This window comes from Centruroides sculpturatus, unplaced genomic scaffold (assembly GCF_000671375.1).
Source record: "Centruroides sculpturatus isolate CEXI.00-Female unplaced genomic scaffold, Cexi_2.0 scaffold326, whole genome shotgun sequence".
NCBI classification, from domain to species: domain Eukaryota; kingdom Metazoa; phylum Arthropoda; class Arachnida; order Scorpiones; family Buthidae; genus Centruroides; species Centruroides sculpturatus.
In genome coordinates, this window is record NW_019384563.1 from 43,781 (window position 1) to 70,686 (window position 26,906).

The following is a 26,906-nucleotide window of genomic DNA, read 5'->3' on the forward strand; positions in this document are numbered from 1 at the left end:
GTTAAAGTAATTTTAAGTCTGAAGATGATAAATCAATATTTTTTTTAAGTTTTGTTAGTAGCTGAGTCATCTACATACTACTATTATATTTTAAATTTTTTAATACTTTTATATTCATACTTTAAATATTTTTTTAAAAATTTATACAACTGCACCAGAGATTAGTCATTTGAATTGAATAAGTTTTTATTAATGTGAGTGTAATAACAATGGTGATAGGTACAGGTAGCCCTCGGTTTACGCCAGCTTAATTTATGCCGATTCGCTGTTTTGTGGTGTAATTCCCCGATTTTCCCTATGTCAGACTGATTTTTGTTTCAGTATTGATGTACAGTATTTACTGAGCCACAACATTGTACATTCACTAAAACAAAGATTTTTATTGAATAAATATTTTTTCTGTTTAATATTATTGGGTATGTATACATTTGCATTAAATTAATATTAAAATACTAAACATTTAAGTTCCCACGAGTCAACTTATTAAACTTAATAGTCCAATAAATGTCGTTTGAATCAGAGCACTAATGAATGCGAATAGTTTGTATCCCATATCAGTTTGTTCAGGAAAATACCTTATGATGCAGTAGCACTTCCGGCAATCACAAATTATCGTTAATGAGACGAAATCTACTTCTCGTTGGTCAGACGATATCTAACTCTCCTTAGCAAGATGAAACCAACTTCAATTTTTTTGCCCAAACTGATCTTATATATGTGCTATGGTGGCTGGCGATCAACCAACCAGCGTCTCCGCTTGTCTGTAGCTCTATTTCGGGTTAGCGTATCCTTTCAACTATGGAAAGTTTGACGGAAGAACTTTGTGAATTAGACAATAATTGGGAGCGAAGTGCAAATGTAAAAAGGAGCATCATCACATCCATTCGACCATATTCTGAAATTCTCGATGAAAGAAAACAAAAATGTAAACAATTAAAGATGGATACTTTTTTCCAGAAAATGTAAGAGATCCGAAACTAAAATTTTTTAATAAAAACATTTCACTTTATTTTATGATAAAATACATTTTAAAAATTAAAAATTTATATGTATTTTGTATTATATTGTATTAATAAACAAAATTGTTTGCTTATGTAGAACCTAACCCTATACCTCACTGTAAAATTTCATTTTACACCAATTTGATTTGTGCCAGCTTTTGTAGAAACAGAACTGTGGCGTAAACTGAGGGCTACCTGTAATTATAATATCATAGCAAAGAGACAATTTCCTGTGAAACAGTGGTACAATTTAAAGGAATTTTTAGTACTTTGTTGACTCTTGCTGGATATGTGGCAATACATTTGACCATAGAGGTATGTAAACACTATGCTCTCCTATGACAGATTTGTCCACAGATATTGCAACTGCTGTTTCAGATTCCTTATACATGACTGAGAGATGGCATCCCATGTGGCTCTACAAATATTTGAGGCATAAATCTGCAGACTGTTCAAGCCAAGCAATTGTGCAATGTGACTGAGACTTCGTAGGAAACCTAGCTCTGTGTAGCTAGTGATTATCTTGCTAGAAAATAGCTGTTTGCAACACTCATGAAAGGCAACACTTGAGAACACAAGACTTCTTGAATGTACTGCTGTTCCTCAATATTCCTTGCACCAATACTAGGAGTGGCTAATTGCCATACAAGATGGCTCTGTAGTCCAGAATACCAGCAGTGGGGATGGTGTGCCAATTGACAATAAAGGCAGGATTGAAGCATTCATGAGTGGTTTTTCACAGTAACGTGGTTGTCATTTGTTCCCAAACAGAACCAGGATTGTTGCTGAAGACAGTCTGTAACAGGCCATGCTACTATGTCAAGGCACTGCTGAAAACAAAGCTAATGGCAGAATATGTAACGGTTGTCGTGCATGCAAATTTGCCTCTTCTAGTCTAGTCTACCAATGGTACAGGGTTCTATAGCAAGGTTTGCATCTATTGGATGGTGGACAAAGATGCTGTTGTAGCTATTGGTGCTTGCTTGTGATTATATAGTCATCTCTCCTGATGGTCTGTCTGGTATGACCAGAGCCTGCCTGCCACATACAAGTGTGTGTTCTAATGTATCCATTATCCCCAACACCTCTACAGTCAGGTCAGAATTATCCAGATGACAGGCAATTTGACAAAATGGCAATCCTGTTTTCTTTGACTCATCAGTGAGGGCTTTCTCTAACTCTACTAGCCATACATATTGTTTTTGATCGTATCATATGAGCAAGCTTGGTGTTTGTATGTGTCATTTGTAGAATATGCTGTTCTTTGATACACTTATATATTGCTGTTAATAGAGAAGTTTTATATCAGCTTAATAAACAAGAATGAATAAATAGAATAAATACATTAAATTTTAAACATTTAAAGTTAATATTTACTTTTATTTTCTTGTAGGAAGTTTCTCAAGAAGAAGTATCTACATTAAATAATTATTGTGATGTAAATGTAAGTTTTTATATAATTAATACTTAATTTGTAGTGCTTTTTTCTAAATGCATAAAATGTAAAATTATAAATCAGAAAGGCTGTTTAGTTGTAAATAGAGCTATTTATGATGGGAAACTTTCTCACTTTTAGAACGGAAAATTGTTCAAAATGTGAGCTGTTAACATGTATGCCAATGGAATGATCATGGAAAAGTCAGTGTTTTCTAGTGACAAAAATGGAAACAATGACGACCGCTTGATTACAGTAATAATACACAAAATAGCAAGTTTATCTTACATATCAGAATTAAGTACAGCAATAAGGTTATTGAATAATCAGTGTTTGGATATTTGTTAATTATTTTTTGATAGTTATTTGATCTTACATGTCTCTGTAAATCCTGGTACTCTCATGCGACAACGGATGTCAGAAACTGTCGATGGAATGGCAAAATGACATAACTTTTGCTGTCGAAGCCAACGGAATATGAAGTTGAAAATTTTCAACTTTTGCCATGGTGGAAAGCGGAGCGGCAAAAGTTAGACCAATAGGAAGGCCATTTAGCAATGTCATCATAAGATCACATGGGACAATAGCATTCGAACTATGGCAGTCAGCAAGATAAAAAGCTTTATTTGTACACTAATATACTAATATATTTCATTTATATGCTATATTACTATCTGATTTAAATATTAATGTCAAACAGACTTACTTACTGCATAAAGTGTTAAGAATGGAGTAATCGTAATTTGGTGACAAAAGTATTCAATATTCCTAATTTTCGATGATTTAGAATATTTTTCCTATCCAATTTATTAATTTTTGAGTTTTTATTTGCGATTAAGATCGAAGGCAAACTTAAAAAGTTTAATTGATATAACAAAGCAATTTTGGTAGACGCCATTTTCGACTACTGGCACGTGGCCTACCTACTGTAGTAGCTTGTTTATATTTATGGCTGGCAGACGGTGTGTTTCAATTGTAGGGTAATTTCTGCATGTGAGTACACACGACACGGAAAGACGATGGAACAGCAATCGTTTCCATTGACGGCTTCCGTCATCCATTTCTGCATGTGAGTACCAGGCTTAAGAGATGCAGGATTTTATGTTTGAAGCTTAGATGCATGAAAAAATAAATTTCAATTTTTTTTAACTTGTCTGTAGAAAAACATGTAATCCTCATTTCATTTCTATTGGACTGCTTATATCAGTCAATATTTTAGTGTAATAACTATGCCATTTTTGTAAATTTCAAAAATGACAGTAATTCCTCTGTTGGTGAATTTTGACATTTGGTGAATATTGCTGAGAGGCAGTTTTCCATTGTGCTGTTGGATTTTGCAAAAGACCTATGCCTATGCAAATGAGGTAAAGAAAAATGAAGCTTTTGTGTTTGTGACTTATGAAAATTGTAAAAGTTGGTTTATCAAGAAAAGCTGCTATTGTGAATACCATTATTGACAAGAGTATGTCTTGTTTATAAAATTGCAGTGCTGTTATGGGTCCACATTTTAGAGGTATAAGGGGGACATGTCAGGAGTTACAGTTTGGCAGAGTATTAGGTTTCCAAATCATGCATGCACAAAAAAAAATCAGACTTGTAGGTACTCAGGAGATCAAGAACTGAGTCAAAATAAAGTACAAAATGGTGACATCTTTCTACAAACAGGCAAAAGTGAGATTTGCGCATGCATATATTGTTGGGAAATGCAAATGTTGCAAAATTGAATTTTGACAAATGAATCTTTGAAAAAACCCATTTACCTCTCTGGTCGCAACCTGCTGACCTAGACCAGTTGATCTGAGATATCTTGTTTCAGCATTGGAACGTTTTGGAAACTAGATGGTGCTAGTTGTTATAATTGTATATTAAAAGTAACTTCTGAAATAATTTTTTTTTTGTTTTTACATTTATTAATATATTTATTTTGTTTGTGCAAAATAAAAAAATAATTTTGGATGATACAATAGCCACGATTATTTTTTTGAAAACGGGAAATTTTTGTTAGGCATTGACAAAAATTCAACCTGGGGCGACACACAACGAACAGAAATTTTGATATTGGATAGGTTAATTTCACCGAAAATTGAATGATCGCGTCGAGCCCTGAGTCTCTGAGACAAAGTCTTGTCCCAAAAATCAGCCTTGCCGTTTACTTGTTTATTACAGATACAGTGGATTCTAGATGTATTGTTTTTAGCAGGACTTTGGGGAAAAAGATTGATGTGGGAAATTTATGACGTTGATGTTTTTCTTGTTTATCTCCTTACAAAATGTGTATTTTCCAGTGATAGGCTTATATGATGGCTTTCTGTAATATTAAACAATATGGAGTATGTGTACAGATATTTGTTTATTCTACATTTTAAAAAATTGTTAAGAATACTGAAATTTGATCTATTTTCTTTTGGTAAGAATATTTAATATATTGACTCTTTCCTTGCACTTGAAGATGATACTGTAGAAATGTTGAAAATGTTAGTGAAATTATAAATTTTTGTCAGTTACGGTGTGTTGATTCTCTTATGGAAAAGGGTTCTGACTTTTCTCACTTTTCCATACATGATTTTCTCTTACTTAAAGACAACGCAGTGTTGTCAACCTTATGGGAGAAAATCATCGTATCTGTTCCTTGAAATTATTGTATTTCACTTAAAATTATCATACATTCATCTTGATCCTTTATACTTACATCCTTTATCTGTAGAAATATTAACAAGGTTTGCCCTAAGTCAGAATTTCATAAACTTTTTATCCGTGATCCCTTACAACAAAAAAAATTTTAGACCCTCATTTTACAAAGAAGTTTTCATGACTCTCCTTTATAATATATGATGCAAAACAAGCCTCTGAATGGGTGTAAGCTAAAGTTTACGTGTTTTTTTTTTAACACACCAAACATCAACAAATTATTATAAACAAATATGCAACACATTCCTTTATATATCGTACTTAGTTTTTCTAAATTTTTGCAACTGTCTAAAATTTGTAGTTCACTCCTCAACGAGTGGGCGCAACTCCCTATGCCAAAAAAGTTTCAGTTCTAGACAGTTTACTAGATTGAAACTATTCAATAGGTACAGGTACGATTGCCTCTAAACTATTGGTAAAAAGTGATAAAATACATAATTACTGATAACCAGCATGAATTAGGTTTAATTAAATAAAAAATGCTTACAACCTTTCTTTGCAGGTAGAGCAACAAAACTGCACCTCGGTTCAATTTCTTGACATAGACATTACATTAAAACATGGTCGGTTGAGAACAAAGGTGTTCTGTAAAAAGTCACATGCTCCACTCTTCATCCATGCAAAATTGCATGATCCTTTCAACTATAAGATCTCCACCTTTAAGGTCCTTGTAAGAAGGGCTTACACCCATTATTTGATGGCAGAAGATAGGAAAATAAAGCTGGATTACATTTCAAGCATAGCCAGGTAACATGGATACCCTCACACTTTATCAATGCTCTTATTATATGACAAGAACATCCAGCTGAACCATTACAATAGGAAGACGGGTCCTTTTTACTTGTTACTTATAATAAGGTCCTTACCAGCATCTACAAGGAAATATCCTGCTTTATGAGTAACAGGATCACTTACATGAGGTCTCCTAATTTTTTTCTAGTACTAGAAATAACAAGGACCAATTAGAGAGAAATTGCATCCTGGGAGTCTATACCGTCTCTGTACATGATCATAGGTTGAACTATCCATGTGAATATATTGGGGTTACTGCTCATGGTCTAAAAATGAGGATAAAGGAGCACAAATACACAATTCAGAAGATTCTTTTCACTACCATATTAACTTCTTTTGCTGTTGATAATGATGTGCAAGTTAAATTTGAAGATGCCCAGATGATCCAACCAACCTGAAATATCTTGAAAGACTAGAAATATTCAAAGCATATAAAAGAGGGACAGCAATTAATTTTAAGGAAATGGACTCACTAGCAACCATGTGGAGGGCATGCTTTGACTTACAATAGGTCTTGAATTAAGTTTGGATTTTATATTTTGTATAAACCAGGTATTTTTTAAATTTGTTATCCAGTTTGAAGAACCTTGTTAAATGCAACATTGAGCATATGTGTATTTTCACAACATTCAAAAGTTTTAAATTTTCATTTTTTTAAAACACACATTCTATTAGTTCTAAACCTGATGATGACCATTAAAAACAGAGGAAAACATTTGTTTTTCATTTAATTAAATCTAATTCATGCTGGATATCAGTAATTACATATTTTATTACTCTATAGGTACTATATTAAGACATTTTGTACAAGTAGAAGCACAATGGAATTTCAACAGAACATTCATTTGCACAAATTTTCTTTTTATATCAATTTGAGCATTTTATCAGTAGGGTCTAAAAGTAGAGCAGTTAGTGGTTTTGAAAAGTATGGCAAAGGTGCTTCTTATAATCAAAAATATACTGTAGTAGCCAATCTAAAAAGTCTGAAAATTTAGTAGCCCTATAGTGAAAAGATTAATCATCATGCGATAATTAGGTTATTCAATGATTCGATAGTTCTATACCATAGGCATACATTGTTACTGATTTTAATGATTAGATAGATATAAATGATCAGTTATTTAATGTGACATCATCACAATGCTTAGCAACAGTTTTTAACCATCTTTTAATTTAAGATAATCCACATGCCTTCTGGTTCAGACAGGAAGTTTGTATATAGTTAATTTGGGTCTCTGGCCTTTAATCTTTTCATATATGATTGGGATTTTAGTGGTGTCTTGTCTCTGTACATCATAATTCATCTGATAAGTCATTCCATTCAGCTATTTAATTCCATTCTCAAGAAATTTTAAATCAGAATCACACAATTTTTGGTTCAGACAGAAAGTTCATATATAATTGCTTGAGGCCTGTAGTTCCAAAGTCTTCCATATCTGGTCTCTATTTTTATATATATTTAATTCTGTTCTCAATATTAATGAAGTACATGTACTCAAAGCGTCTTGTCCTAATGATTATTGCACTTATTATAATGAAGGACAGACAAATGACAGTGGGAATTACAGGTCTGCAACTTGAAAATTACAGCCCAATAATTCATATAAATATAAAATTCAAAAAGCAGTTGTCATAAAAATAAATTATTATTATTTATTGTCATATACTTTGGAATATTATCCTACAATATTATAATATTTACTAGTTTTATTCTATTGAATTTATGACTTGTTTCTTAAAATATAAATAAGATTTTTATTTAAAAATGCATTCTTGAATTAAATCTTAATATTTGTTGAATTTAGGATATGGATATTCCTGTTTATTTACTTCGAAATGTGTGCTTTTTCTGTGAACGAGGTGGTTTGAAGTTATTTACTACTTGTTTTCAAGATGCATCTCCGACTCTGTTACCTATGACTGTGGCCCATGCAATGATTGCTGTAATTTCTAATGTAAGTTAATATTGCATATTTTATAATAAATAATTTGATTAAATCAATTGATTTAATCAAATTATGATGATTGATAATGCTTAAATGATGACTGCTAATGATTAAATCAATTTTTAGTTGAAATTATGGATGAATATTGGTTCCATAATGCAACATCTAGTTCCTCTTAGATCATGTGTAATAAGGTATTGTTTTCTTTTATTTGTAAAGTCTCTATGAAGTAACTTAGAAATTTTGTTTTTTTGTATCTGTTTATAGATACAAATACACACAATTTCAAAATATTTATTCTGTAGTTTAAAGCATTTTATTGTGCCTATTTATAGATATTTGTGTAAAGTATCCGATTCGGATTTAAGAATCACGGGAAGCCGAAACATGTTTGAATTTATGTGGACGGCGGTGAAAGATCCGCTAGATGCACACGCAAGTTTTGATAGAGAAGGATTAGACCTCGCTTTCAAATATTTCAGTAGTACTACTTTAACGATGCGATTAGCTGGAATAGCTCAGATAAATGTAAGTATTTTATTTTTTTGCAATAATAGGATAATCTACATTGAATATAAAAATTTATATACATTTATTTTGTAATTAAGATCTAATGGTAGATTAAAATGTGAATTTTAAATAAATTATTTACCTTCATTAGCTTCTTTAATCAAAATTATTTTAAAATAATTCTATTTATACAAGAGAAAAATACATGAAGATGGTTGAGTTTATTATTTTTTTTTGTGATATGACTAAATTTTATTCTATTGTAGTTTCCATTAAACTTTATATATAATAATTTTTGTATATGGACATAATTAGTTTTGTGTCCGTATCCAATTATTACAATTAATGTGATGATGATTTCTTATGATAATATGACAAATTTATGTGATAAAAATCCACAAGACAAAAGCTCAAAGATTACAAGGCACAAAAATCTCATGGACAAAAGTTCATGTGTACAAAATGTCATTAGACAAAACGAGATGTATTATTATTATTATGTTGCGAATGTCATGCTCAACTAATACTGGTGCCAAATGCTATGCCATACTAAAGTCAAATCATAGCTACCCAAACAAGTGTAACATTAAACTGTGTTGTTGTCTATGTGTGTCAACATCTAAAAACTTCCTAACAATGTGACATATGTTCAGTATTGTGGCTTTCTGTAGTGCCATATATATGTTATTAAGGTTTAATGCTTCTAGATTTTTGTGTAGCGTATGTGGTATAACACCAGTAGAAGATAGGATAACAGATACAATAAATACCTGTTATCCTGTCTTCTACTGGTGTTATACCACATACACTACACATTATTATCCATCCTCCACATCGGTCTTATTTCTTGAGCAATTGGAGTGTACTTGATTTTTCTTCAGTGTGTGCATTTGCTCTGTTATGAGTTTTTGGAATGGCGATGTTTATTATATAAGTGATCTTACTTCATGAGGGTGATGTCAGGTCTTTTGTGATGAATTGTTTTATCTGTGATTATTGCTCTGTTGTATATTTTGTACACTGCCTATAGAGTACTTATTTTTATGCAATGACTGGCATTCCGGTCTATTCAGGGAGAGCACGAAATTAGAAGTGCTCCAGCTGTGTGTATGTCCAGGTGCTAAGTTTAAAGCATGTAATTACTGTCTGCCAGATTTATGCTTTATGCAGATTTATAGCTTTATGTAATCTTGATGATTTTTGTTTTTGTGGAAAAACTCCTGCAGTTTAAGAATTTATTTGTAGTGCAGATTAACTATATTAGTCAGGCCATGCCACCTTCTTTATGAGGAAGAATTAGTCTTTCTTCAGATGATTTTGGGTGATATTGTTTATGCTTAGGAAGTGTTGTTCTTGTTTTCTTTTGAAGTTGCTCAAGATCTGTGTGTCTCCAGTGTATGACTCCAAAGAATGAGGATTACAGGGATAATATATGAATTAATAGCTTTAATAGTATATTTTGCATTTAAATATTCTTAGTAATCTGTTCTGGTATTTGACCATTAATCTTTGTTTTATCTGAGCATGTTCTGTAAGTTTGGCCTGTTAGAATCCTAAATATAGTATTTGTAAAACTCTTCCTCTTCCTTGGATTCAATAATATTTCCACTTCTGAACCATATTTCCACAGTCTCCTTTCTTCAGAATTCCTTTTTCAATGTGTAGTGTTTTGCATTTTTGTGTGTGTGTGTGTAAGCGATAAAAAAGCTAATTTTGTGTGGACACACAAAGTTTGATATCATCCATGTACGTGAGGTGTGATAACCTGAACTGGGTTGTTTTGTTGCATCTGATATTGTAACCATATTGTTTTGTTCAATGTGTTAGATAAAGGGTTTAGTGCAAGGCAGAACTAAAGAGGACTTAAGGAATCTCATTGAAAAATTTCTCGCTTGATGTATTATATATTTGCTTTGTTTTTATTTGAGTGTTATGGAGGTTAATATATAATGTTGTTCTCTAGTGGAACATAGTAAAACCAAGGAAACTAATGAGTTGAGAATGTATTTTGTAGATGGAAAGTGTGATTTTATTCTTCGTCTTTATGAGCATTTACAATTTTTTAAATAAAACTCATCTCTACTCTCAAAATTAATTTTTTTGCCATTTTATAATAGTTAAAAATATAAAAAAGTTTTAATAAATATGACAACAGATGGTGCCACCAAAATTTTAAATGTTGCCGGAAAAGTTGAGCAACTTGTTGCTGATTTTTTTTTATATTACTTACCATCATATTAATTTGTTTTTTGTTCTGTTTAAAGATAGATAACAAAAGTTATTTAAAAGTTTGTGTTATAAAACAACCAATTACTGGTTAATATTAAATAAAAGTTCTACTCTGTTGCTAATCCAATAAAGCAGCATTAAAGAACAACTCACTTTGGAAAGCAGATGTTTTCATCCATTTTTAAAAGGACATCTTTAGGCTGGTGTTCTAAATTTAAATTGTGCAATTTTTGAACGTATTTTAATCTCTACATTGCCATTGCTGATTGGAAGATGGTTGACTGTCACTAATTGGATGGAAAAGTTATAGTTAGGATATTGCATGGAATGTGATATTTCTGTTGAATTGATATGTTTTCCATGTGTTTGGGAATGCGCTATCCTCTTTATAGTTGATGGATTTTTTTTCTTGAGACAGCCTTGTAGATCTCCATTAACTCCAGATATCTGATGTATGATCTATCTGCTATTCTTCATAGCATTTTTGTCTGATTGAGGTGGACTTCCACCTTTTGGGCCCCTGGCATATGTTGACGGGGCAGTGGTTAATGGGTTTTTTGGTATGTTGGTCGGTATTTCTTTAGACGGGCGGTAATGTGCTGACATGTGGATCCTATGTATTCTAATTCTTTGTTGGATCTATGGTTTGTAAGTGGGATGGAATATGCCCACTACAAGTATTACCAGGTTGGCAAATCTTTCACATTTCTAATTAGATTAAATACAGATGGGCTTTGCTTTCCAAAGTGAGTTGTTCTTTAATGCTGGGTTAATTGGTTTAGTGATATAGTAGAACTTTTTAATAAAACTTTGTGTCATTTTTGTTCTAAAGATTACAGATTTTACTGAGAAATTTGTGTGAGAAATTTCAATTATGATGCTCTGTAGTAATTATAAATTTTAAATTTGCGATTAAAATAATTTATTGGGTTGTTTGGAAAATAATTTCGTTTTTTTTACCACTAGAAAAATTAGTCATATATTTTCCGCCATTTTTATTCTAAACCATATTATTATTATATATTTTGACAGCCAGCATTTTAAGGCTTATTTGTAAAAAATTCTGGTTTGATTTTGTGCAATTGTTTATTTTTTGTGTCCCATCAAATATAGAAGATCGAATGCATCATTTTTGGCATATTTTGCTTTTTTATTACCAAAAAATCAAAATGCTGTTCAAGCAAGAAAAAAATTGTGGTACCTGTATGGAGATGGTGTGTTGAGAGAAAGACAGTGCCAAAACTGGATTACAAAATTTCATTCTAGCAATTTCAATATTGAAGATGCACCACATTCTGGATGGCTAGTTGAAGCCAATGAAAACAAAATAAAAGTACTGATTGAACAAACTGCCAAATAACAACACCTGAAATCACTAAGAGATGAAATTTGTCAAATTGAACTGTTTATGATTACTTGAAACAAATTGGTTTTGTTTCAAAGCTTGATATATGGGTTCCACATGCTCTTAAAGAGAGATGCTCTTTTTGGTGGGATTTTAAGGAAAATTTTTTTGGAGCTTTTACCAGACAATTTAACAATTGATTCGAAAGTGTACTGCCATCGAGTAAACAAATTAAGTAATATTATCAAATAGAAAAGGCAGCCAGAATTGATTAACAAAACAGGTGTAGTGTTTTATCACGATAATGTCAAATTTCACACAAGTTCGGTAACTCGTCAGAAACTGTTATAACTTAGATGGGACGTGCTATCACACCAACCATATTCGCCAGATCGAGCACACTCAGATTATTACTTGTTCCGGTCTGTACAATTTTTTTTAACTGTAAGACATTTACTTGAAATGACAATGTCAAAAATCACTTGGATCAGTTTTTTGTAAGCAATGATCAAAACTTTTATGAATGTGAAATCATGCTACTACCAGAAATGATAACAGGTATTTGACCAAAATGGTAGATATATAATTCAATAAAATATTTATTTATTATAAAAATATTGTGTTTTTTTCCGTGGAAAAAACAAAATTACTTTCCGAACAACCCAATATATTGATTTTTCTTTATAATTAATGTTATATGTTACATGTAGAATGATGATAAAATCTTGAAATATTAAATTTAGAGTCACATTAATATGTACAATGAACTATGCCATAATGAAAGTCTCGTTGAAGTTGAAGGAGTAGGAAATGCTCTTGCAAATTGGTTAACCGAAAATAAAATAACTGAACATATATTTGGACCCAATCTTCATGTAGAAGTGAGTGATACATAAATTTTAAAATTTGTAAAAAATATAAAGTTGTATACTTACAATTTTTTTTTCATAAACTAGATAATTAAACAAAGTCACATCCTCTTAAATTTCTTGGCAATGGAAGGCCGTATAACCAATGAGCACATAGATGCCATTTGGTCTGCAGCACAGTTGAAACATTGTAGTCGTCAAGTTCTAGATCTGCTACCGCCCTTAATTAAGAATTTAGAAGTTGGACCTGTTCTTCATTTATATAAACTTCTGTGCAGCATGGAACCAAAAGAACATACTGAACAGGTAAATGTCATGATATTAATAAGCAAAAACTGCTGTAATTTTTATTTGTTTTTTAAGCTGCAGATTTTAAAATTCATTATTAATTAAAATGTGAAATTAGAATGCAGCAAGATGATATTGCCATTTTTATCTTAGATTTAATAATTTGAAAGAATTAAATTTAATTTAGAGTATCTAGAAGAAAATACTGACTTGGAATGAGATTTGTACTATTTACCTCTTCATACTGGATGTATATGTTACCAATTATGTCACCAGAATTATTTCTTCAGCTTTTGATTTCATATGTGTGTAGTTATTCTAAATTATAGAATATTAATACAAAAGAGTGTCGATTATTCGAATCAATTGGGGACTGGGATTGTTTGGGAAAATTGATTTTTCAGATAACCGATTATGTACGAAAAAATACATTATTAATATAGTATATTAGTATATCACAATAATAGTGTGTTAATATATCCCGTGTTTAAATTTTTCTTCATTGCATGTCGCTTCACATTGAATTTTCATCAACATTAAGTCTAACGAAAATTTTTATAATAATATTCATGGCTATTGTATCGTTCAAAATTATTTCTTTATTTTGTACAAACAAAATAAATATATTGAAAAATAAAAAATTTATACTTTAGATGTTAATCTAGTATCAAAAACATTTGATTCAGCACAACACAGTCTGACTGGAATGCTTTCGGATAATCGATACTCTATTGTATATATATCTACTGTATATACACACTGGTGCACAGATTTATTTGTTTCACTAATTGTAATTCAGTGTATGTATCACTCAGTTAACATCAATTTTTGCATCAGTATGGTTTGCGTATGTACAGTACACTGGAACAAATAATAACCAAAAGGACTGTATAGATATGTAAGCCAAATGTTTGTATTAGGATAAATGATTCTTATAAAAAGACAATGTGCAAAGTTACATTAATTTATGTTAAGGTTCAGTGTCAGAGAGAGAGAGAGAAAACAGTTCAAAGTTTTAGTATTTTCTAAAATTTGGTTACATTGTACTGTCAAAAATATTCACTACATTTTTTACATGAGATCGATATATGTAGATTTGAGTTAATGTGGAAGATAAATGGTTAGATTGATGCTCTCCTAGTGTTTGAGATTTCAGCTCTAAAGTCAGCAAACCCTGCTTCTTCAGCTTTTAAAATTTCAGTCATGGAAAACTACTGAATGTTTCTCTTTGTGTTGAGTAATCTGGTCTGTATTTTCTTAAGTAATGTACTTGATAAGGTTGTGTGTATAATACTTTGAATAGGGGTTAGTTTCCCATACAAAATTCTCCCAAGAGGCAGCTTTGACATATCAAATTTGCCAAAAGAACTGTTCTTGATGTTTGATACCTTATCCCATCAAATCAATCAAACTGTCAAATATATTCTGGATCAGTTTTTTTCCCAGATGCTCTAAACTAATCAATCAAATTATTTCTTGTTATTAAATTTAATGAGAGATGACAGCACTATCTCTAGTGTCAAATATTAATAATTTAAAAATCACAGAATTACAGCCCAAGAGATCTGATAGTATTTGACTTGTTTGCCTGTACTTTTGGATAAAGTTTGTTTATAAAGTAATAATAAATAAATAAATTTTAAATTTATAAAATTATTTAATTATGTGACTTGCTATTTAGACACTACTTTTAGCATCTGCTTTAACTAAATTTATTTGGACCAATGGAGGAAGTGCTACAAATATACCAGGAGGAGGAACTGATATAGATCATTCTGCAACAAACAGCCCATTTTCAGTTCTAATGAAAGGTGCATTGCACATGGGAGAATTTGCAAAAGGTATGTATGCTTGATATTAAACAGTATGCATTACATAAATATATAGTAACTAGTGATGTTTATCCAAATAACAATTACCATTAGAAATTGAATTACTGCTGCCCAACTTTTTGAATAGAAAGCATTGCTTGTCAGTGTGAGATGAATACTTTTGGCAGCTTCTCAATTGCTCTTAGTGTATCAAAAATATTGTATAACTCAGACACCTTTCATACTTATACCAACAGGTACATTTATTGAAAAAAACAAACTTTTAGAGACCTTTGTTGGGTTATTACGTTTTCGTAAATTGAATGCAATTAATCAAAAAGTTTTTGGACCACTTGGTGATTGGATTTTTGTTCCATTTTAAAATTTTTTGTTTAATCTCATTCGATTTACTGAAATGTAGAATAACTTCATAAAGGTCTCTAAAAGTGATCAAAAGTATTCATTTTTCCAATAAATGTACCTGCTGGAGTAAGTATGGATGTCTATGAGTTATTATATTATTTTCCAGCTTTTAGTGGTATTTTAAAAATATCCTATTGCAATAAAAAATGATGAGACTTAATTCCTTCTTCTTTTAAAGATAGCTAAATAACTACAAAACAAAGTTATATTTTCCAATTTTGTAAAATTTTACTTACATTACATAAAATTTCAAGGAACTTCTTTTAGAAGTTTAGAAGATTTTTAGTAAATAGTTAGTTTATTGGTAAAAATGACACCTCTGATAGTTTGTGTTAAAATTGATAATTATTTCTGTGATGTTCAAGCAGATTGAAAAGATTGAAAGAGAAGTAAAAACCTGAGGAAAAGATGCCCCTAAATGAAAATTCATACCTTATTAACTGCAGTAATAAGTTTATAATGTGGAAATGTTTTCAACCAAATTAACAGGTCGTCTCCTGTTACTGAGTTAATGAACACAAAGTTTGAACAAGATCTTTTCTTCTTTTTGTTCAAACTTTGTATTCCTTACTTTGGTAACTGAAGAAGACCTGTTAATTTGGTTGAAAACATTTTCACGTTATTAAATTTATTACTGGAGTTTTTATAAAGTTGAATTTTTGTTTATGATAAAATTTAGATTTTTTTTTCTTTCAAATCTTCTAAGTGTTCTCACTTAAATACATTAAATTTTAGAAAAAGTACAGATGAAATATTTTAAGAGACTTTTTAAAATAGAACGTTCAGTTTCAAGTTCTGTTGGAACTGAAATTTGTTAAGGATATTGTTTTGTTCTGGTCAAAAGTCATGGAGTTACCCTCATGTGATTTGCGTCGAATAACATATAATCTATTGCTAACAGCAGTTAAACCTGGTAAGAAAAGTTGGCCAGCTTCAGTTAAAAATATTTTTGATGGCTTGGGTTATTCCTTTTTATTTTTATCTCATTCAGCTTCTTTGTTGAGAACCCATTTAAATGCACTAATTTAAACTAAGTCAGATCAGTTGTGGAACTGGGATATGTCTTCCATATCAGCTAAACGAGTTAATCTGTTTGAATCACGCTTGGTTTGGTGTACAGCAAGTTACTTGAATTGTGAGACTAATTTTCTCACAAAAAGTCTCATTATGCAACTCAGATTAAATAAATTTCGGATTTTGTTTAAAGGCTATAGAATAAATATATTCAGTGAAGGGTGCTGTAGTTATTGTGGTGCTAGAGAGGAAGGAAATTCTGACTCATTTGTTTGAATCCTGTCAGGTGACATATCAACTAAAAAGTGCTATATTAGGAGACGAGTTCAGATGTGATTTTTTGAAGAACGAGGTCATGTCAAAAATCACCTTATTTAAGTTTTTTTTCCTTTTTCTCTAAATCTTTGGAATTTCTCCGTTAATTTATTTTATGGATTGTATGTACATTTATTAACATGATTTAATCAAATAGTCCCCATTGTAAGAAATTTAAATTTAAATCAATAAACATTATTATTATTATTAAAATACATTAAATTTTAAATAAGTACTCTTTAGCTCCTACTAAACACTAAAAAGTTCTAATATATTTTAATAATTACATATTAAAACTTCAGTTTGAAAATATTTTTGTTTATACGCAAATGCATTTTAATAGAGATCAACAAAATATCTTGCCCAATAAGTGTTGAGTACTTTTCCAGCCTCCTGACTAATTATGGGTAAAACCAATAAAATTGTATATTAGAAAAAAACAAAACTAAACTCCAGCAGTTTTAAAATTCAAAAGTGTCCTACATTCCATTGAATTCCAAAAATTTCCAGAACAAACAAATTCTGACCTTAATTGTAGTGATATCTTATATACTTATTGATTTAATTTCAAAAATATTTCTTTTAACATCCAAAACTAAAGACTTTATGCTCACGTTTAATATCTTATGCCACTACATTAAGTATAATTTATGGAGATTGAAGTTAGTAATTGCAAATTTTTAAATGAAATTTTTATATATAGAACTCTTAAATTATATGAAAAAGTTGTGTTTGTTTATTAACAAAATATAACAATTACACCAAAATTGCTTATACAGTAAAGCCTCATTGAGTTGTTCACCTGTGGAGAGGATCCAAAATGTCTAAATTAGTGGGCGTCCAGTTAGAGAGGTGAACAGTCCTGCAGACAAGTATGAACCTACACGCATACCACATTTATTGCACCTATGTTTTGCTAAATATAAGAAAAAAGCATTCGTTTTTAATATCACAAAATTTAATGATCAAATATTGAACTATGTAACATGTACAGTATTAAAGTATCATTTAAGCCAGCTTCTAGCATGAGTTGTGATGTCTTTACATTAATATTAATTATTTTAATATGACTTTCCATAGAAACATATTGATATGCTGCAGTGAGTATATTGTTCTTCCAGATGTTAATTTTGATCGTAAATGGACCATTTATTTTGAAAGTGGTATAAGTTCATTTTTTCTTCTTTTGAGATATTTAAAAATTTGCATTTTAGTTGATTCAAAAATATAAATAAAGGGTACTAAGTTTGACAATGTTTTTATGACTTTAAAAATATGTAAGTTGATTGCATAAAGACTTCTATGTGAATTTAACATATATTCTTACTAAACTAATATATTCTTTCTTGTCCATAAATGGACTTACACCACTTTCATAATTATTGAACTGTAAAATTCATTAAATTTCTATTATGTAAAACTCAATTTCACTTGAAACACATTGTGTTTTATTCTGATTTTGTTCATATATAATAATAAAAATAGTATTGTTTATTCTGAACATTAAAATATTTACTTATTGTTAAACTATTTTATGATAAATTTATCATTATTATGAGCTTACCATTAGACACTGCTTTTCATTTAGATTCATTACATGGATTTTTTCCATTCCATCAAATTGTAGATTTGTTGGGAATATTTATAGTTTTACTCCTCTGTTGTAAGGGGCTGTTTTTAAATGATGTCCACACTTAAAGAGAGGGAGGGGGTTAAGACAAGGGGGTTGAGTATTAGTGGACATCCATTTATTTTATTAAATTTTATACAGTATGCATTTTATTATGTTCATTTCAAAGTTTCTTGTATGTTTCATTTCTACTTATGGTATGTATCATTCATAAAGTGATGAAGGTTTTAATGGATATAGTTATGTTAGACATCCATAGAGGGAAAGGGGTTACAAAAACTTGGACAAACTGGGACAAGAGGGGGAAGTGAAAATTTCAAGAAAAATGCACATGTAATTTATGGACAGCCCAAGTGCTTAGACTGTAGAAAATGGACTTACACCACTTTCAAAATCAATGGTTATGCAATGTCATTTACCGATAAATTTTCAATTGATCAAAGCTTATGGTTATTTTAAAATGTTAAGTGTGAATTGTTTATAAATAAAAAGTTCACACTAAATTGTATTTATATTATGTGTTTTCTCAAATTTTTCCAAAAATGGACTTACACCACTTTCAAAATAAACAGTCCAAATAATCATTTTGATTCTGCAATCAATGAAGATATACTTAGATATTCATTTGTACAGTAAATATGTTCTTATTTTTGTTAAAGAATTCTGTTACATGGGAGAGATGATGTGTCAGTCTGGATATTCTCAGTTTATTTTTATATTTCTGCCTTAATCTCAAACACCTTCTTCACATCAATGTGCAATTGTGCGAATGCATATTGTTCAAGTTATGTAATAGGTACGAGGGCAGACTGATGGTTTGGCACTTTCTGTTCCCACTACTACTAGTTCTGCATCATCTGATGCATCACTTGATGCAACATGGCATTTCCAGATGTTTTTGCAATAAGATTTTTGAGAATATTCTCTGAATTGTCACTGGAACACTTATGAACTCCTAACAATTTGTCGATATATTAGATTTTCAGATTTTAAAGGATAAGCGATCTTGTACTTTAATAGCCTGCATACCTTCTGTCATGAAACTTTGTTTGTGTGAACAGCTTCGTGGATGACAGTCTTATTCTTGAACCTCTCTTCCTCCAAATCCCTCCCTTTACATTAATAATCACTGTGTGCCATCTATTGCCAAATGAACATGCTTTCATCTGTCAGTAGGTGTCATTTAGTATCTGACTTGGAGCCATAACCAAGAAGTGTGTAATGTAGAGAGGTGCAAATATATGACAGTGGCAGTAAGAGGTGTCCAAGATACAGGATAGCAAGATGTCTGGGATAGAGAGGTAGGAACACATTATGATGCCTGCACTTTCACACAGTGAAAGAGAAAATTGTCTAGGTTAAAGAGGTGTTCAATTTTTGAGGTTTTACTATATATATGCTTTAATTTTAAAATTTGTAAGAAAAATAGTCCTTTTACAAAAAATATTAATAAAATTAATTACTTTGTTTTAATACCATTAAATTTTATTTATAGGATTACGTAGAAAACATGAATTAAGTAGTAGTGAGAGAAGCGTTAGTGTAGAGGCTAGCAATAGTGAAGATGAACCAAATGATGTGCGACATGCACAGACAGCTAGTGAGGTAATGTATTTGATTATGATTTTGTTATTAAATTAGAATAATAATAATAAAAGCTTTAGTATTAATTGAAAATTTTAATATGCTATTTCATTATATTTTTCAATAATTCTATAAATTTTATGTGAAATTAGATAGTCTTTAAAAAGTTTAGTTTCAGAAATGAATTATGATATTTGTAATTTTTGTGTGTTATTTATGCAAAGATTTTTTTTCTATCAATATTACATGATTTTTTATTAAATGACAAACAAACATACTTTAGTTTTTCAGCAATAAAATTTGTTATTTTACCAGAAAACTAAGGTATTTACTTGTTTTTTTAAATTGTTCCAGTTTAGTGCAATTAAGGTTCCCCATAAGAGTAATTTTGTTTTGTAATTTATGTAAATACATTAAAATATTGTAATAAACTTAATATTCATTTATAATAATTATGTATGAAAACATGCAACACATTAAATATAATTTTTTTTTGAATAATGAAACAACTGAAATTTTTTAAATTAAATTTGATATTGTACAGTCTACGTTTATTAATTAAATTGATACGTGAATATATTTTTTGTATGTAGAATTTGAATAATTAAAATAGCTGTTGTTTATAAACATTTAGGTTGACAGTTCTCAAGTTAGTGATCGGCCAAGAAGCAGTGGAGAAGGAAGCGAACATACTGCCGATAGTCAACCGAGTAGTCCTGGTGAAGATAGTAAGCAGCATTTATCTCTAAATAAGAAAAAACTTTCTAACCAAAGGTCTTCTAATCGGAAATGGAGGCGGAGACGACCTGAAAGAAAAACGAATCAACAGAGTGAAACTGAAAAAGAAGACGGAGCATCAAGTGCAGATGCCACTGAATTGAGCAGCGTAAGTGATGATAGTTTACAGAGTGATACCGATCCTGCTGAAGGTACAGATTCGAAATCCGATTATCGTAAACCAAAATGTTCACCAGTCGGATCGGACGATTCGGGAAGAGATGGAGAAAAACCATCACATATATGGAGGAGGAAGATACTTCGGAAGAAAAGAGCGAGGATAATGTCAAGTGACAAAGGAAAAGTTGACAATAAACCAGTGATGGAGGTTAACTTTTCTGAAGATAGTATGGAAAAAGGCAGTCCATTGCCCCACGCTGTGATTCAAGATGTAACGGGAAGAGGAAGTAGAGATGAAGACGACGACGATGATGACGATCCAGGCGGAACATCCAGAGATGGTGAAACAGATGCAGATAATAAGAAGAGTTGTATTCCCGAAGTATCAGAAGAACAGGCTGCAAATAGAGTTTGTGGTCCAATGACCAGACCTCAGTTATTACCACAGTTAGTTAAAGCAGTTTTAGAAAGGGAAGGTGGTCTTCCACAATTTACGGAAGGTGTTGATTCTGATATTTATGAATGCAGACAATATTTAGCTAGTTTACATCCTCAAAGACATCTTCCTGGAACAGGGTAATTTTTCATATTTCTAGTTTTATTTGGGTGAAAATTTAATAACCTGCTTTTATTAAATTATTTATGATAAATTTTAGAGATCTGGTTGAAGATATTCTTAGTCCAGATGATGGAAGCTGTAATAGTTCAAGAGTTAGCAACAAATCAGAAAAAAATATGGCTGATTTTGAAGGCGAAGAGTCTGGTTGTGAGGATGAACTTGCTCAGTTGGCAGCTCATGCGCAGGCTCAGTTAGGTTCTCATCCAATGACCCAGAGGTTAGCTAATATGGCTTGCATGTATACTCATCAGTTACATGGTGTCAAGCCGTATCCTCATCATCGTGGCTCCAGTCGAGATGGTGTTCAGGGACAGTTTGATTTGGAGTCCGTTTGCAATCCTGGACAGACATTACTGTGGGACTTATTACAAGATGATAAAATTGTATGTAGTAACAAAGTTTTAACTCAATATTATAATGTTTATTCTTATCTTTATGTAGACATATAGTAATTGTTTATTTTCATTAGTATAATTCAGTTTGTTTTGTTATAATTACTATATTTTTGAACATTGATCAATATGCTGGTAACCATGGGAAGTTGGTGTGCTAGTTTAATCAAATTTATAATTGCAAATTGTGTTGTAACATCATAACTCTTCTTACACAGAATTCATTCATTTTTTGGCTAGTTACTGTTGTTATGAACAGAATTTTTTTCCATTGGCAGCATTTGGTAGGGCATGAATTGTGTGTCAGTTGTATTGGAGTATGAAATGTTTACGTAGGTTAGTTAGGTAAGGTGGACATGTCTAGACAGATAAGCTAACCTAAGATAAGGTTACTAATGGCTGTATTTGCCAACAAAAAGTTGATAGCCAAAGTTGAAGTGCCTATTTAAAGTAAAATAAATGCAAATTCTACTTTGGCTCTTTACTCTGTTGGTAAATACAGCTTGTAAGAGGGATAAACTTGATGTCATTTATTTATTTGTACATCATTAAATCAAATAATAATGTTATTTTTACTGTTACATGCTGAGAATCATTTATTTGAAATGCTTGGGACTGGAGGTGTTTCAGATTTTGAAATATTTGTATATTTGCATCTGATGTAACGTGTGGTGGTCTCACACGACTTGTTTTTTATGTCATTTATTTAGGGATTTATATCAATTTTCAATATAACAAAAACTTTTCACACATCTATGTGAATGATTTTTATAAAATTATCATTATGGTATACATCTGAAAATATGTTTAATTAACAGATATTCATATGGACATGTTAAAATAATTTCGGATAAGTTCACATAGAGGTGTTAATGATTAATTTGAAAGAATAGATATTTATTTAAATTTTGAATGTGTTTTGGTAAATATAAGTTATGTCAAAAATTGGGATAAAACATACCTGAGAAGTATGAAAAAGTCAATCTTTTGTGTATGCCAGACATTGCCATATCTTCAGGACATTATGCCATTCTGGCATTGACAGCGAGCTCTCTCTATTACTGCCACACTAGCCAGTTGGGCAGAGTGGACAATTGAGCAAAGTCAGCAATGCTTTTGACTGAGTACTGTCGTCCATCAACTCGAAAGGACAGTCTACTCTTGTAATGGAACAACTCTTTTTGTTGTTGTTGTTGAAACCGTGTTGTTATTTGTTTGTATACTGGCACAATGAAGTGACCTTCTTTATCAACACTTGGCAAGTTTTCAATCTTTATTCAGTAGTTTATTCTAACTGAATAAAGATTGAAAATGTGCCAAGTGTTGATAAAGAAGGTCACTTCATTGTGCCAGTATACAAACAACTCTTTTTCACAAACTGCAGAAATTTGTTTTTCTCTTCAAAATAAAATGTTAAATAAAACCAGAATAAAGATATAATATATTGACTTTCCATTAGAGCAGGTGTCTCAAACTCAAATGCAGCAAAGAACCAGTCAAATAGATGTATATCAGATATGGGCTGTACTCACTATTATTCGGGGAACCAAAACACACTGTACTAAAAAAAGGCTCTAACAAAGACCCTTTTGTTGCCAGATCTTTGTTGTTTATGATTTACATAAACAGTTAGGCATTTGAATATTTTCCGTTTTAATCCACAAGATGTTACAAACGTTGATGTTTAGAAAAGAATATCAAGGCCATGGGCCAGATATATAGCCTTAACAGGCTGTATCTAGCTCGTGGGCTGCCAGTTTGTGACTTCATTAGAGTATAAGAAAGCTTCAAACTGTAGTCCCCTTTCCTTTTATTAATTTGTTGGTAGTATCTGTTTGGATGCCTAAATGTAAAGTTTAATTGTATGTACTTAAAAGTTTTCAAATTGCCCCAACTGAACTAAACTTTACAAACTGATGATAATTCAATCAAAATTTTGTTTTTTATAAATGCAAAGGATATTTCATAACAGAAATGCATATATGCTATTCAGAAGTAATACTAAGAAGTAATACTATGAATACTAAGTAATACTATTATAAGAATGAAAATAGAAAGAAATTGGGAATGTCTTTGCTAAATGATGTACATACAATATTTAATGCCAAGTGAAGTAGAGAATCAGTTTGAAAGAGAATAAATGACATAATTCTATATTATAACAATATACATAGTTCGATCATGTCTACTAAAAGATTAAGAAATAAATAAATCCCCAACTTATTCATTATTAATAATAGGGCCATCTTGGCGAAGGACTTGCTTTAGAGGCAGAAAAAGTGTTGTGTAATCTTGTGTGTTGGTCCACCGATAAAATGATAAGAATGAAATTTATTGAAGGTTGTCTTGACAACTTAGCTAATAACAGGTAGGTTTACTTCTTATTTTCCATATTATCTATTTACAAATGTTAACAAAAAACTAAAATTTGTATTAGATCCGTCGTCGTGTCGCTACGATTACTTCCAAAACTTCTAGGATCATTTCAACAGTTCAGAGGTGGAAGTGATACTCATTCCATAACAATGTAATTAAATATTTTAGTTGTTTTTATAAAATAAAATCTATTTTCAATTAAAGTGTATTTATAACTTCATTTTAGGTGGGCAGAAAGAGAACATAAAATGATGAATCATTTTTTCAACAATCTCGTTACTTATACATCGACACTTAAAACACCAAGTTCATCAAACAGTTCACTGTAAGCTATTAATAAATTTTAAATTCAAATAATGTTTAATGCTTTTTGTTAATTTATTTAGAGAAAATTATATTATGTTGCAGTATTAATGTTTCCTTGGTTTATTTGTAACTAACATTGGTTCTTGATTTTTAGAACTATCTTGTATAGAGATTCCAATGATAAGGAAATAATTTCTGAAAGGGCTTAATAAACTTTTTTTAAGAAACCTGATACTGTATATTTTTGTTTCAGCTCAGAAAAAAATCTGACAGATTTATCTAGTATATTATATTTAATTGATTAAATACAGTAAAGTATGCTAGAATGAACATAAAATGGTGTGCATTTATTGCAACAACATTGAGATGGAGAGGGTATCAGGCGGGTGTTGTTGAATGCTGACACAGAGAGGGGAAGTCATCTGAGTGTTTATGCATACAAAATAATTTATTTGGAATATTCTGTTGTTAATTGACATTTATTGTAAATACGATTGTGCAAATGAGGAGGGGAAAGGCAGTGATAATGACGGATTGTATACAGAAGGGAGTCGGAGTAAAAAATAAAGTGCAATCTGTCATCACAATATGCACACAATTGGTTCTAGAATGATGTTTGTTACAGCATCTGTTTCTTCTAGCATAAATTGAAATATATGTATTTAGGGATAATCTATTCCAAGTCTAGAACAGAGTTACCATCTAACATAGCTATCTAAACAGGAAAAAAATAATACAAAATCAGAAATATAAGTGTAAAAATAATACAAAATTAATTTATTCAATTTTTATACATCATATATGTAAGTTTCCATCTGTTCTGTGATATTATGTGAACTGCTTAATATAAGATTCTTTTTGCGGCCTGCTTAATTTTTACATTTTCTTTGTTGAATACGGTGTAGTTTAATTATGATTGATAAATCAATAATTTAGCTACACCATATTTAGCATCCAGACCCAAGGGTCTGGATGCTGAATATGGTGTATGCTGAATATGCTGCACTTTTTCCACTTGTTTAGAAATTATTTATTTTTTAATGTGTAAGTTAATTAGCTTTCTCTCACTATTTTGCCAGCTCTTGACTAAAATTATACAGCAGAATAATTTTACAAAATATATTTTTATTGTTAAAGTTGCAAATAAACAGATATTTGAACCTTACAAACTACAATAAAGACAATGACTAATGCTCTAATCAAAGTGGGAAAACCTTGATGTGTGCCATGTTAATTATTTTTATTGTAGCATCGTTTATTTAAGCATCTCCCACTGTACTATATTTTTCTTATTTATAAGATGTTAATTTTGGACAAGGAGAGGAGATGGCAAAAAAAGTTCCTTTTTATTGTTATCCAATTAATTAATTAAAGTATAAAATATAGCAATAAATATATTGCTAAATTAAAAATCTTGCTGAATTTCATAAATTTGGATTGACAAACAATTTCTCATGCCAAAATTGCTAAATATTTTGACATGAGAAAATTAATGAGAAATCTAGAAATTTTAGTTTCAAAATACCATATTGGAAATTTGTGTGGTATCATCTCTGTTTGTTATTTCCATGGCTTTGAACAATTTTTAATTTCCTTTTTAAATTTTTTTGTGATACTTTGTTTTTGTTCTTTTCCATCGCTGTATTAATTGTTTCTTTACAGTCGTTATATTTAGAAAATGATTATTTAAAGATAACTTCTATTGTACATTTGTGCAAGTTAATTTCAAAATCTATTGAAATTTACAAATATTTTCAAATAATTTGAAGTATTAAATTAACTGGAAATAGTTATTTAATCTGTTAAAATTACAAAAGAGTTAATATTTTGAATTACTGTTGTTTTCATATTCTACTCAATATTTTGCTACATCATTTCTTTACATCACATTGCAACAATCATCAATGAATTTGTAGATCGCTCTTATTTTTTTTAAATGTTTTTCTATGTAGAGTATTTCTTTTTAACAATCTGAAATGCATATTCTTTATTTTATTTTTCAATTGCCTTTAAGTATTCAGAAGTTAATTTACAATATTATTTATGTAATAATTTAACATTTTATACGTGTCTATTGTGCAGTTATTAAATTAGTTTCTGTTTTTTCCTATACTATTATTTAAAACCAAAGTAAAAAAAATAATAATTTCTGTAAATAATACAGGAAGTGGAAAATCAATGATTGATAGTTTTTAAATTTACAAATGCAATTTTTTGATTTGGAGGAAGAGTAGATTTTATTAGTAAATGTCTGGTCTAAAACTATGTGAATCGAGGCATTTTATGTTTAAGATCCTAATAGCTTTTGTGGGTAGCCTGAGGTAGGACGGAGTCGTGCCTCGTTTTGATAGGCAACAGTTGGGTGAGAACTGCCCACTGGTCAGTGGATGGCTTAGAAAATGCTTTTTCTATCCCGGAAAGTCTGGACTCTTTTGT

General features: G+C 30.5%; 1 protein-coding gene across 2 annotated transcripts in view; it reads left to right on the forward strand.

The window, feature by feature from the left end:
* Positions 1-26,906, forward strand: part of LOC111623994 (ubiquitin carboxyl-terminal hydrolase 34-like) — a 133,760-nt gene that overhangs the window by 21,888 nt on the left and 84,966 nt on the right. For both annotated transcript variants that reach the window (XM_023366760.1, XM_023366761.1), the window contains exons 4-16: positions 2,395-2,445; positions 7,722-7,871; positions 7,989-8,056; positions 8,198-8,390; positions 12,690-12,827; positions 12,903-13,121; positions 14,785-14,944; positions 19,792-19,901; positions 20,515-21,353; positions 21,434-21,779; positions 24,029-24,156; positions 24,226-24,315; positions 24,391-24,489. In XM_023366760.1, coding sequence (XP_023222528.1) covers positions 2,395-2,445; positions 7,722-7,871; positions 7,989-8,056; positions 8,198-8,390; positions 12,690-12,827; positions 12,903-13,121; positions 14,785-14,944; positions 19,792-19,901; positions 20,515-21,353; positions 21,434-21,779; positions 24,029-24,156; positions 24,226-24,315; positions 24,391-24,489 — 2,591 coding nt within the window. The remainder of the gene's footprint in view (positions 1-2,394; positions 2,446-7,721; positions 7,872-7,988; positions 8,057-8,197; positions 8,391-12,689; positions 12,828-12,902; positions 13,122-14,784; positions 14,945-19,791; positions 19,902-20,514; positions 21,354-21,433; positions 21,780-24,028; positions 24,157-24,225; positions 24,316-24,390; positions 24,490-26,906) is intronic.